Genomic DNA, 13,402 nt, shown 5'->3' with positions numbered 1-13,402 from the left:
TATTTATGGGGACAAGGAGTCTTCACCCAGGTGCTGGGCATTTTTCAATCTCCCTCTTCCCAATGGCATCCCCACACCAACAATCTCATGGGGGTTTGTTAAAACACTGCTCTGGATGACACAGATTTCTCACATCTGAGCAGGAGCACCTTGAAATAAGAGCTGTGCCAAAAGCTTGGTCATCACCAGACTCTGGCTGTGGTTTGAAGTCATTTCTGCACACCGAGCCAAAGAGAAGACACAGGCTTGGTTGTATTTAATCCAAAGGAGTGATCCTCTCTTCCCAGGAGCAGTGACTGGGATTAAATGGGAAAGTCGTCATTGCCAGCAGAGCAAACGCCTTCTGGGGGGTTTGTGCCGGCTCTGCCACTCGTTCTTCCCCAGTCTCTGCTTCCTGGCCAGACCGGGCTCCATTATGTTGTTTCTTCAGCCTCATCTGTCCTATTTTTTTCCTTTTTTTCCCACGGTTTCTCCACTGTCGATGATCGGGTGGCTCTGCCATCGCAGCTCGTGCTGTCTGGAAGCAGCTGGTGCTGGCAGTGACCCAGGGGTTGAATGTTGCCGGTTGGACCCTTTTCCTCTCACCCTCGGGATTGCTGGGGCACGAGACAGGGATTTTTGGATGCAGCACTGAGGGTTAGTCCCCATCTCCTCCCCAAACTACTTCTTTCCTATTCCAGAAGCCAAGCTCGTTCATCCCTGGGTTTGAGGGCAGCTTCTTCCCTCGGCTGGCCCAGAGGGTGTGAGGGAGGCTCCGGGTTACGGCATTGCTCTGCAGTGAGGCCAGGGCCACCCCTCTTTTTTTTTTTTTTTTGTTCCCAGCAAAAGCAGGCAGCAGTGGGCAAAACTCCAAAGGGAATGTAGAAATTGGGGTGAGAAGGGTCTGAGCATCAGGGCAGGGGGTGGCGAGCGAGCAGCCACGTGTGTACGTGTCAGGGTTAGAAATCGCTGCTCCGCTGGGCACGCCGGAGGGGACGGGAAAAGACGCAGAGAAAATCAGTTGCCGCCGCGTTTTCCAAAATCCCGAACGAGCGTTCCTGCTGGCGGTCGCTTCCAAGAAACGGAGAGAACCGAGGAGGAAAATTGCGGTGATTCATCGCGGGCAGATCGGAGGCAGGAAACGGGAGTTCGCCGCCTGCCCCGTGCCCGGCGTGAGCTCGGTGGGCTCGGGCTGGCCGGGGCCTGGCTGGCGGCGAGGGCCTGACACCCACGGCTCGAGCGTCCCCGCGCCGCGGCCGGAGCTGCCCGAGGAGCCGCCGGCGAAGGAAAAGCGACCGGCGGAGGCCGAGAGCCGGAGCAGCGGCAATTTTTCACCTGCGTTTCTCCGGAGCCATCCGAGCGAGAGCTGCCCGTGAGCCGGGGGGTCCGGTGGGATGGGGGTCCCAGGGGATGCTTAGCGCCTGGTGTCACGCATCACCTAAATTCGGGGGGGGGGTCAACATCCCTCCCTCGGGGACCCCCGGGGTGGCCGGTGGGCTGGGGGCTCCAGTGAGAAATGAAACGTGGGAAAAGGGGGGCGGGGCTTGGGGGCTGCCTGTCCGCGGATTGGCTGGGGGAGGGGGGAGACCCCCCAAATTGTGCCCGGAAGGAGAAGGGGCCAACCTGCGCTGGTGACGGGGACGCGGCACCGCAGGGACCCCCGCACCATCAGGATGCGCCTGGGGCAGCCGGACCCCCTCCCCCTTTCACGCGTTTGCCCCCAGGCGGCTGCGGGGCCTCTGTGACACGAGTTCTGCCGGTCTCAGCCCGGCCGAGGGCTGTGGAGCACAAACCCTCTTTGGCTGGCTGCAGAAGGGTCCGCCGCACTCCCCCGTGGCTGTTCTGGACCAAAAAAGCACCCTCAAATCTGCTGCCCTCATCGCTGGTGTTTTGGGATCACCCCTGGAGAGCGCCGGGGGTCTCGGTGCTGCTGCGTGACCCGCGGGAAGTGGGATGGAGGATGGGAGAGGGAGGATGTGGGGGGACCCCAAAACCTTGCTGGAGTTCGGGATGTGGGACTGCATGTGCCTCCCTTGGGGTCCAGAGTGGATGTCCGGCGTGCAGGGATTGCTTGGGCTTCATCTGGGGATGGAATGTGGGCACTGCATCCATCACGTTTGGGGTGGGGGTCTGGGGACCCTCACATCACCCTTGGGATCAAGACGTGAGGGACTTCCTGCATGCTGCTTGCAGTGGGGACATGGAGCCCTCGGCTGGAGCTCAGGGACAGCAGATGGGGACCCTCACATCACCCGTGCAGTCACGGTGCTGGAACCATTGTGTTGGGACCATTTTATTGGGGCAGGGACCTGGGGGACATCTGCACCGGGACCTGGGGACATCTGCATTGGCGTCAGGGCTTGGGGAGCTCTGTGCAGGGACTGCAGCACCTCCTCAGGGCTCAGCGGGCTGGAAACAGGGGACAGTGGGGACAAGTTGTGTCTGTCCCTTCCCTTCTCACAGGGACAGTGACCGGGGCCGGACCCTGGCTCCCCGTGCTTGCACCAGCACCAGCACCCTGGAGGGCTCCGGATAACTCAGATGTGGCATTGGAGTTGTTTAACCCCATCGTGATCGAGCCTCCGCTCCCAAACGCCGCTGCCATGAAGAAGAAGCCGGGCAATGGGCGGGGGCCAGACCCTGCGGCCCCCCAGCAGCGAGCCCGGTCTGTCACCAAGGCAGCAGAGGTGACTTACCCACGGCAGGGTGGGGGTGTGACACCCCAAGATGAGATTTGGGTGCTGTTGCACCCTCAGGACTCCCCAAAACATCACCTCAGTGTCAGCCTGTTGCCCTGGGGGGGCCTTGTGGGGGGGTTTTGCTGACACAGGTGGGGTTTTTGCCCCCCCAGTACGTGGGATCCTTCATGGTGGAGGAACTGGACCTGCAGCAGCGAGTGGGGCAGTTGGAGGAGCAGCTGAGGGCGCTGAAGGTCAGGATCTACCACTGCTCCCCTCGCTGGGAAACACAGGGAACCCCGAATAATTGGGGCACCCACAGGGGGCACAGCCTAGACCCCCAGTGCCACATCTCCCCCGGACAGGACTGTCCCAGGAGGAGGTCGGTGGTGCTGAGGTTCAGCTTGCAGGGGCTGAAGGTCCTCGGTGCTGATGGCGAGGTAGGGGGCTGGGGGGGGAGGTGGGGTCAAAGGGGATGGGGAAGGGGTGCTGGGGTTCAGGGGGGCTGAGTAGGGGGGTCAGGGGTGTTGCAGGGTGTTGAGGGGTTCAGGGGTGCTGGGGAGGAGAATCAGTGTTGCTGGGGAGGGGAGCCAGGGATGCTGGGAGGGTCAAGGCTGTTGAGGCCTGATGGGGGGGCCAGGGGTGCTGGGGAGATGGGTTGGGGTCTGAGGAGTCAGGGTTGCTGGGGCTGGCAGGTCACAGGTGCTGGGGACGGGGGTCAGGAATGCTGGGGGGAGAGCTCAGAGGTGCTGAGGAAGTCAGGGACGCTGGGGAAGTGTCAGTGTTCTGCTGGAAAGGTGCTTGGGAGAGGGGCTGTACCTCTCTGAGCATTGCTTTTCTCTTGAGAAGCTGTTTTGTGTGTGCAAACAGGGGTGCCCCTGGGGGGGCCTAGGGGAGCTGGGTGCCCCTGAGCCCCTCTCCCCTCATCCCACAGACGCTGCTGATGGCACATGCACTGCGTCGGATCCTGTACAGCACCTGGAGCCTCCCTGACCGCCAGTTTGCCTTCGTGGCCCGCAACCCCCAGAGCCCCCCCAGTATCCTCTTCTGCCACCTCTTCGTGGGGCTCCCAGGAGAGGTGGTGGCCCAACCCCCCCACAGCCCCCAAAACACCATCATTATTATTATTTTTAATATTTGCACGCAGTGTCTTTTGCCTCCCCCAGGTCCAGACCCTGCACCTCCTGCTCTGCCGCTCCTTCCAGCTCTGCTACCTCCTGGCACACCCCGAGGAGCAGGCGGGCGAGGGAGAGCTCCCGGGGCCTGGGGTGCTGCTGGAGCCCCTCAACCCCGAGGAGGTGTCACGAAATGTCAATGCCCTCGTGTCCTTCCGGCGCCTGCCTGCGGCCGGTGGCCCCGGCCCGCTGGGCACCGGGGTAGGTGCTGCTGCCCTGCCCTGCCCTGCCCTGTCCTGCCCTGCCTTGCCCTGCCCTACCCTGTCCTCCCTGCCCTACCCTGTCCTGCCCTGCCCTGCCATGCCCTGTCCTGTCCTGTCCTGTCCTGTCCTGTCCTGCCCTGCCCTGCCCTGCCCTGTCCTCTCCTGCCCTGCCCTGCCCTGTCCTGTCCTGTCCTGTCCTGTCCTGTCCTGCCCTGCCCTGCCATGCCCTGTCCTGTCCTGTCCTGTCCTGCCCTGTCCTGCCCTGCCCTGCCCTGCCCTGTCCTCTCCTGCCCTGCCCTGCCCTGTCCTGTCCTCTCCTGCCCTGCCTTGCCCTGTCCTGTCCTGCCCTGCCTTGCCCTGCCCTGTCCTGCCCTGCCCTGCCCTGTCCTGCCCTGTCCTGCCCTGCCCTGCCCTGCCCTGTCCTGTCCTGCCCTGTCCTGTCCTGTCCTGTCCTGTCCTGCCCTGCCCTGCCCTGCCCTTCCCTGCCCTGCCCTGTCCTGCCCTGCCCTGTCCTGCCCTGCCCTGTCCCTGCCCTGCCCTGTCCTGCCCTGTCCTGTCCTGTCCTGTCCTGTCCTGCCCTGCCCTGTCCTGCCCTGTCCTGCCCTGCCCTGTCCTGTCCTGCCCTGTCCTGCCCTGCCCTGCCCTGCCCTGTCCTGTCCTGTCCTGCCCTGTCCTGTCCTGTCCTGTCCTGTCCTGCCCTGCCCTGCCCTGCCCTTCCCTGCCCTGCCCTGTCCTGCCCTGCCCTGTCCTGCCCTGCCCTTCCCTGCCCTGCCCTGTCCTGCCCTTCCCTGTCCTGCCCTGCCTTGCCCTGCCCTGTCCTGCCCTGCCCTGCCCTGTCCTGTCCTGTCCTGCCCTGTCCTGCCCTGCCCTGTCCTGCCCTGTCCTGCCCTGTCCTTCCCTGCCCTGCCCTGTCCTGCCCTGCCCTGTCCTGCCCTGTCCTGCCCTGTCCTTCCCTGCCCTGCCCTACCCTGCCCTGTCCTGCCCTGTCCTGTCCTGCCCTTCCCTGCCCTGCCCTGCCCTGCCCTGCCCTGCCCCGGCTGCTGCTCCTCTGCTCGTCTGTGTGCACGGTGTTGTCACACCTGGCATTCCCACACCTGGCATTCTCACACCTGGCATTCTCACACCTGGCATTCCCACACCTGGCATTCTCACACGCTGTTTCCTCGCCCGGCGCTTCACACGAGCGCTTTGGCACAGCCTGTTTGTGTGCGGGCTCTCGTGTGGCTTTTCCTCCACGGCCTTTACTTCACACGGCGTTGCACAGAATCTTCTGAGCTGGAAAGGACCCACAAGGATCATCCAAGTCCAGCTCCTGCCCTGCACAGGAGAGCCCCGTTTCTTTCACGGGAGTCTGTGTATGGTGCTTTTAGCAGAGGGGGGTTTTTTGCACAGCGTGTTCCCAGGCAGCTCTTGCGTGGCCTTTTGTCGCATTTTGAGCAGCACGTTATCACACCACGCATCATTACCTGGTGTCTTGCGTGGTGTTTCCTTGCATCTCCTCTCCGTGCAGCCTTTCTCTGCGCAGTGGTGTGTGTGCAGTGTTTTGCACAACCTTTTCTCGTAGGTATTTTGTGCTTTGCAAGGCCCATCCCGCACAGCCCGGCCCCACGAGCTGCTTTGCGCAGCCTGTTTTAAACAGCCTTTCCTTGAGGGCTTTTCCTGCCTGGCGTTTGGCATCGGCCAATTTGCACAGCTATTATTTGCACAGTGATTTTGCAGGAGGTTTTACGGTGCATTTTTTCCTTGGCATTTTTGCACAGCGCTTTCTTTCCATGCTCTTTTTTTGCATAACTTTTTTTACACATTCCTCATAACTTTTTGACATGGCACTTTTTGCAGGGCGGTTTGCACTGGCTGTTTTGGCATGGCATTTCTTGCAGAAATGTCTACATAGTAAAAATGCTCTTCACAGCTCTTTTTGCACTGTTTTTGCACAGCACGGTGATTTTTTTTGCACGGCGTTTTTCCATGGTGTTCTGCATGGCACTTCTTCTGCACATGATGTTTTGCACAGCATTTTTTGCACTGCATTCTCCCCACAGTGTTTTGCACGACTGTTTTGTTTTGTTTTTGTTTGTTTGTTCGTTTGTTTTTGCATGGTGTTCTGCACAGCTTTTTTGGTGCCGCATCCTTTCGACAGCATTTTTCTGCATGGTGTTTCGCCTGCCATTCCCCACGGCCAGAGCCCCCAGGCCGCTCTCGCAGCCCGTCCATCCCCAGGACCGGCGGCTGGAGGCGGAGGGCAGAGCCTGGCGCCCGGGGAATCCCTACTGCTCGCCGGTGCTGGTGCGCAAGAAAGCCATTCGGAGCAAAGTGCTGCGCTCGGGAGCCTACCGGGACTGCGGGGGCGACGGACAGCTCCACCAGCAGCCCCGCGACGCCGGTGAGTGCCGGGGGGAAACTGAGGCACGGGGACACAAGTACCGCGAAGGTTTGGGGGCGAAGAGTGGGTTAACGGGTTCCCGCAGCAGCAGCGGGAGGGGAAAGCAAAGGGGCAAGGAGCTTGGTCTTCCTGCCCGAAAACGAGAGCGTCCTCGCCGAGAGCGTGTGGGCCTTCGCCGGCATCGCCAGGTGAGTGGGCGTGTGCGAGCACTTGATCCTCGGCACCCACAGCCCTGCGGCCCTGCCCCACTGCCGGGTCCTGCCCCACCACCGGGCTCTCCTGCCCCATCCCCGGCCCTGCCCCATCCCGGGCCCTCCTGCCCCATCCCCGGCCCTGCCCCATCCCGGGCCCTCCTGCCCCATCCCCAGGCTCTCCTGCCCCATCCCCAGCCCTGCCCCATCCCCGAGTCCTCCTGCCCCATCCCTGGCCCTGCCCCATCCCCGAGTCCTCCTGTTCAATCCCCAGGCTCTCCTGCCCCATCCCCGGGCTCTCCTGCCCCATCCTTGGGCCCTCCTGCCCCATCCCGGGCTCTCCTGCCCCATCCCCGGCCCTGCCCCATCCCCGCCCCTGCCCCATCCCCGGCCCTGCCCCATCCCGGGCTCTCCTGCCCCATCCCGGGCTCTCCTGCCCCATCCCCGGCCCTGCCCCATCCCCGGCCCTGCCCCATCCTGGGCTCTCCTGCCCCATCCTGGGCTCTCCTGCCCCATCCCCGGCCCTGCCCCATCCCGGGCTCTCCTGCCCCATCCCCGGCCCTGCCCCATCCTGGGCTCTCCTGCCCCATCCCGGGCCCTCCTGCCCCATCCCCGCCCCTGCCCCATCCCCAGCCGTGCCCCATCCCCGGCCCTGCCCCATCCTGGGCTCTCCTGCCCCATCCCCGGCCCTGCCCCATCCCCGCCCCTGCCCCATCCCCAGCCGTGCCCCATCCCCGGCCCTGCCCCATCCTGGGCTCTCCTGCCCCATCCCCGGCCCTGCCCCATCCCCGCCCCTGCCCCATCCCCAGCCGTGCCCCACCGCCGCCTCGATCCCAGGGCTGCCGGGGTGGCTCTGCTGCAGCGGGACGTGCCCGGCGCCTTCCTGCTGCGCCCCGAGCCCGGGCTGCCCAAGCGCTGGTGCCTGTGGGTGCGGGTGCCCTGCGGGGTCGTGTGCTACGGCCTGGCCAGGACGCACCAGGGCCGGTTCTGCGTGGAGGTGAGTGCGGGGCTGCGGCTGAGGGGTGCTCGGTGCATGAGGGCACGGGGGCTTTAGCGGGGTAAGCAGCGGCTGTGTCTGCACCTGGAGCCCCGGGCTCCGAGTGCGCGTGGTCCATCTGTGCGTCCCTGCGCTGCCGCGTTGTGCCTCGGCGCGGGGTTGCGCTGCGTAAGTGCATTTGGTGTGCCCATGCATGGATGCACCGGTGCGTACACGCATCTACTTGACACTCTGTGTGTGTGTGGACCGCCCATGCGTGGGTGCACGGGGCTGTGAGTGCATTTGTGCCTTGATGCACCGGTGTGTTGGTGCATCGGGACAAGGATGCACTGCTGTGTGCATGCGCTTAATGCACCATGTAAGCGCACTTGGTGTGCTTGTGCATGGCTGCACTGGTGCCTTGGTGCAGGGATGCGCCAAGGTGGGCTCAGGTGCAGGTGTGGGTGCACACATGGGTGTGGGAGTGTGGGCACATCGATCCATGGGTGCCTTGGGGCACAGCTGCCTGTGGGCTCGGCACGCAGGTGTGGGTGCACCGGTGCATCTGCCCTTCGGTGTGTAACATACCTGAGTTTTGGGTGCACTAATGCACAGGTATGTGATGCACAAGTGCACTGCTGTGCATTTGATCCACCAGCCAGGTCAGGGTGCCTTTGGTCTGTGGGTGTATCTGGCACGCACAGCGCCCCAGTACCCCACGCGGGGGTGCAGTGTGGTGCATGCACAGCTGCATCGGACTCACGCCTTCACCTGTGCCTGGTGCGTGGGTGCCTTGGCTCCGTGGGTGCAGAGCCTAGGGGTGTGCGAGGTGCGTGGGTGCGCTGGCACAGGGGCACGCAGGGATTTGCTGCGTGGGCACACTCAGTTCAAGGGTGTGTAAGCACAGCCTGTACAGGGGCTCACCTCTCCCTCTCCCCTCTCTCCCGACGGCAGCACTCCAACGCCGAGTTCGCCAGCGTGGCCGCCCTCCTCGCCCACTACTCCGGGCCACCGGGTGGCTGCTTCTGCCGCCTGGCCCCTGGCCGCCGCAACCCCGGCTACGAGGAGCGGGACCCCGGCGGCGGGGCCAGCACCGGTGCCGGGGCGAGAGAGGCCGCCTGGGCCCCCGCCGCCCCCATCGGGGTGCAGCACGAGCGGGGCTAAGCCCGGGTCCCTCCCCGTGCACGGCTGTCCCTCGACACCCCCAGCTTTAACTCGCTGCCGCCTGCCTTATCCCCCTGCCCGGGCTGTCCTGCCCGCCCGCAATAAAGGCTCTCGTGCATCCGGAGCAGGGCTCTGCTGGCTGCTCACACCCACCCACGGCGTGACCCGCCGCATGCCTGTGTGCTCACACCTGTGTGCACACGCTCTCTGGCCCAGGCACCTCATGCACTCACACTCATGCACTCTTGCATAATGCACCACGCGCTTGTGCACTCACGCATTTACACGAGTGCACCACGCGTTTGGGCTCCCGCTCTCGCACCCCCACGCGCTGCTGCAGTGGCGCAGGTGTGCTCGCAGGAGGTTGCACACCCACGTGTTCATTTACCCTCTCTCACACACGCAGGGGTCACAGCTGGGTACCGGTGCCATCACGCACATGCACACGTCTGTGCCACCACGCCTTGCACACCTGTGCTCGCGCACTCCCTGCACACGCGCACACAAACACAAACACACACACACACACACACACACACACACACACACACACACACACACACACACACAGAGGCGTGACCCCGCTGCAGTCACGTGACACGGTGGGCGGGGCCTCTCCCCCGCAGCGGCCCCGGTCGCTGCGGCGACCTCGTGCGGTCACTCGCGCATGCGCGGGGCCGCCGCCTCTGGCCGCCCTCCGTGCGCGCCCTCCGGCCCTCAGGTGTTCCCTTGCTCAGTCCCTTTGGGTGTGTCTCGGCTCCCTAAAGTTACCTCTGGGCTTCTTACCCTTGGCTTTCCCGCCCTTCAGCTTCCCGTCAGGGTTTACCTCACAAATCCCCCCCTTCAGGTTTCCTCCTCCCTGAGCTGCCCTAATTCCCCCTCAGACTTGTTCCCAAATTCCCCCTTTCTCTGCATCACTTCCCAGCTCTTTTTCTCCATATTTTCCCGTTCTTCCCCAGGCTCCCTGCCTTGGGGGTCGTTCCCCTGCATGCCCCCAGTGAGGTGTAAGTGCTTCCCACCACAATGGGTGCAGATTCCCAGGGTTAGGCTTGCCCCAGTCCCGCCGAGTGAGAGGACGTGGGGCTGGTCTGGATGGGTGGGGGGACCTGTGGGGGAAGGCTGACCCCAGTGTGTAGGCCTGATCCAGATGTGTGGGGCTGACTGGGTGCATGTGACTGACCCTGGTGTGTGTGACTGACCCTGGTGTGTGTGAGTGACTGATCCCTGTGTGTGTGTGTGACTGACCCTGATGTGTGTGTGACTGACCCTGGTGTGTGTGTGACTGACCCCAGTGTGTGTGTGTGACTGACCCCCGTGTGTGTGTGTGACTGACCCCGATGTGTGTGTGACTGACCCCAGTGTGTGTGTGACTGACCCCGGTGTGTGTGAGTGACTGATCCCTGTGTGTGTGTGTGACTGACCCTGGTGTGTGTGTGACTGACCCCAGTGTGTGTGTGTGACTGACCCCAGTGTGTGTGTGTGACTGACCCCGGTGTGTGTGAGTGACTGACCCCGGTGTGTGTGAGTGACTGACCCCTGTGTGTGTGAGTGACTGACCCCTGTGTGTGTGTGACTGACCCCAGTGTGTGTGTGTGATTGACCGACCCCGGTGTGTGTGTGACTGACCCTGGTGTGTGTGAGTGACTGACCCCAGTGTGTGTGTGACTGACCCTGGTGTGTGTGAGTGACTGATCCCTGTGTGTGTGTGACTGACCCTGATGTGTGTGTGACTGACCCCGGTGTGTGTGTGTGACTGACCCCCGTGTGTGTGACTGACCCCGGTGTGTGTGTGACTGACCCCGGTGTGTGTGTGTGACTGACCCCCGTGTGTGTGTGTGACTGACCCTGATGTGTGTGTGACTGACCCCGGTGTGTGTGTGACTGACCCCGGTGTGTGTGTGTGACTGACCCCTGTGTGTGTGTGACTGACCCCGGTGTGTGTGTGACTGACCCCGGTGTGTGTGTGTGACTGACCCCGGTGTGTGTGAGTGACTGACCCCGGTGTGTGACTGACCCCAGTGTGTGAGTGACTGACCCCTGTGTGTGTGAGTGACTGACCCCGGTGTGTGTGACTGACCCCGGTGTGTGTGTGTGACTGACCCCAGTGTGTGTGTGACTGACCCCAGTGTGTGTGTGTGACTGACCCCGGTGTGTGTGACTGACCCCGGTTTGTGTGTGTGACTGACCCCTGTGTGTGTGTGACTGACCCCGGTGTGTGTGTGACTGACCCCGGTGTGTGTGACTGACCCCGGTTTGTGTGTGTGACTGACCCCAGTGTGTGTGTGTGACTGACCTTAGTGTGCATGTGTGACTGACCCCAGTGTGTGTGTGACTGACCCCAGTGTGTGTGACTGACCCCGGTGTGTGTGTGACTGACCCCGGTGTGTGTGACTGACTGACCCCGGTGTGTGTGTGACTGACCCCGGTGTGTGTGTGTGACTGACCCCGGTGTGTGTGACTGACCCCGGTGTGTGTGTGTGACTGACCCCAGTGTGTGTGTGACTGACCCCTGTGTGTGTGTGTGTGACTGACCCCAGTGTGTGTGTGACTGACCCCGGTGTGTGTGACTGACCCCGGTGTGTGTGTGTGACTGACCCCGGTGTGTGTGTGACTGACCCCGGTGTGTGTGTGTGACTGACCCCGGTGTGTGTGAGTGACTGACCCCGGTGTGTGTGTGACTGACCCCGGTGTGTGTGTGTGACTGACCCCGGTGTGTGTGTGTGACTGACCCCAGTGTGTGTGTGACTGACCCCGGTGTGTGTGTGTGACTGACCCCAGTGTGTGTGAGTGACTGACCCCGGTGTGTGTGAGTGACTGATCCCTGTGTGTGTGTGTGACTGACCCCAGTGTGTGTGTGACTGACCCCGGTGTGTGTGTGTGGCTGACCTCGGTGTGTGTGACTGACCCCGGTGTGTGTGAGTGACTGATCCCTGTGTGTGTGTGACTGACCCCAGTGTGTGTGTGACTGACCCCGGTGTGTGTGTGTGACTGACCCCGGTGTGTGTGTGTGACTGACCCCGGTGTGTGTGTGTGACTGACCCCGGTGTGTGTGTGACTGACCCCGGTGTGTGTGTGACTGACCCCAGTGTGTGTGTGTGACTGACCCCGGTGTGTGTGAGTGACTGATCCCTGTGTGTGTGTGTGACTGACCCCTGTGTGTGTGTGACTGACCCCAGTGTGTGTGTGTGACTGACCCCGGTGTGTGTGAGTGACTGATCCCTGTGTGTGTGTGACTGACCCCGGTGTGTGTGTGACTGACCCCGGTGTGTGTGTGACTGACCCCAGTGTGTGTGTGTGACTGACCCCGGTGTGTGTGAGTGACTGAGCCCTGTGTGTGTGTGTGACTGACCCCTGTGTGTGTGTGACTGACCCCAGTGTGTGTGTGTGACTGACCCCGGTGTGTGTGAGTGACTGATCCCTGTGTGTGTGTGACTGACCCCGGTGTGTGTGTGTGACTGACCCCAGTGTGTGTGTGTGACTGACCCCGGTGTGTGTGTGTGACTGACCCCGGTGTGTGTGTGACTGACCCCTGTGTGTGTGTGTGACTGACCCCGGTGTGTGTGTGTGACTGACCCCGGTGTGTGTGTGTGACTGACCCCGGTGTGTGTGTGACTGACCCCTGTGTGTGTGTGTGACTGACCCCTGTGTGTGTGTGACTGACCCCAGTGTGTGTGTGACTGACCTTAGTGTGTGTGTGACTGACCCCGGTGTGTGTGTGTGACTGACCCCGGTGTGTGTGTGTGACTGACCCCGGTGTGTGTGTGACTGACCCCGGTGTGTGTGTGACTGACCCCAGTGTGTGTGTGACTGACCTTAGTGTGTGTGTGACTGACCCCTGTGTGTGTGTGTGACTGACCCCAGTGTGTGTGTGACTGACCCCGGTGTGTGTGTGTGACTGACCCCGGTGTGTGTGACTGACTGACCCCGGTGTGTGTGTGACTGACCCCGGTGTGTGTGTGTGACTGACCCCAGTGTGTGTGTGACTGACCCCAGTGTGTGTGTGTGGCTGACCCCAGTGTGTGTGTGTGTGACTGACCCCAGTGTGTGTGACTGACCCCAGTGTGTGTGTGACTGACCCCAGTGTGTGTGTGTGACTGACCCCGGTGTGTGTGTGTGTGACTGACCCCGGTGTGTGTGAGTGACTGACCCCTGTGTGTGTGTGTGTGACTGACCCCGGTGTGTGTGTGTGTGACTGACCCCGGTGTGTGTGAGTGACTGACCCCTGTGTGTGTGTGTGTGACTGACCCCGGTGTGTGTGTGTGACTGACCCCGGTGTGTGTGTGTGACTGACCCCGGTGTGTGTGTGTGACTGATCCCTGTGTGTGTGTGACTGACCCCGGTGTGTGTGTGTGACTGACTGACCCCAGTGTGTGTGTGACTGACCCCGGTGTGTGTGTGTGTGACTGACCCCGGTGTGTGTGAGTGACTGACCCCTGTGTGTGTGTGTGTGACTGACCCCGGTGTGTGTGTGTGACTGACTGACCCCTGTGTGTGTGTGACTGACCCCGGTGTGTGTGTGTGACTGACCCCGGTGTGTGTGTGACTGACCCCGGTGTGTGTGAGTGACTGACCCCGGTGTGTGTGTGTGACTGTCCCCGGTGTGTGTGTGTGACTGACCCCAGTGTGTGTGTGTGACTGACCCCGGTGTGTGTG

The 13,402-nt window shown here is 62.5% G+C and overlaps 1 protein-coding gene across 6 annotated transcripts; it reads left to right on the top strand.

The window, feature by feature from the left end:
- Nucleotides 1-847: 847 nt before the first annotated feature.
- Nucleotides 848-8,866, top strand: SH2D5 (SH2 domain containing 5). Of its 6 annotated transcripts, XM_058423328.1 has the most exons (11): nucleotides 892-1,351; nucleotides 1,704-1,903; nucleotides 2,443-2,666; nucleotides 2,831-2,911; nucleotides 3,023-3,097; nucleotides 3,592-3,735; nucleotides 3,824-4,033; nucleotides 6,148-6,418; nucleotides 6,504-6,606; nucleotides 7,447-7,606; nucleotides 8,540-8,866. In XM_058423328.1, the coding sequence occupies exons 3-11, from the start codon at nucleotides 2,583-2,585 to the stop codon at nucleotides 8,747-8,749; spliced, it is 1,338 nt and encodes a 445-aa protein (XP_058279311.1). In that variant the 5' UTR covers nucleotides 892-1,351; nucleotides 1,704-1,903; nucleotides 2,443-2,582; the 3' UTR covers nucleotides 8,750-8,866. The 6 variants fall into 6 exon arrangements, with proteins under 6 accessions (XP_058279312.1, XP_039940509.1, XP_039940507.1 ...); XM_058423329.1 differs by lacking the exon at nucleotides 1,704-1,903 and having other exon boundaries at nucleotides 848-1,351; XM_040084575.2 differs by having other exon boundaries at nucleotides 848-1,351; nucleotides 1,704-2,666; nucleotides 6,256-6,418.
- Nucleotides 8,867-13,402: the final 4,536 nt, after the last annotated feature.

The sequence above is a fragment of the Hirundo rustica genome, chromosome 22 (genome assembly GCF_015227805.2).
Source record: "Hirundo rustica isolate bHirRus1 chromosome 22, bHirRus1.pri.v3, whole genome shotgun sequence".
Taxonomy (NCBI): domain Eukaryota; kingdom Metazoa; phylum Chordata; class Aves; order Passeriformes; family Hirundinidae; genus Hirundo; species Hirundo rustica.
The sequence above is the reverse complement of the archived record's forward strand: the minus strand, read 5'-3'. Positions and strand labels throughout refer to the sequence as shown.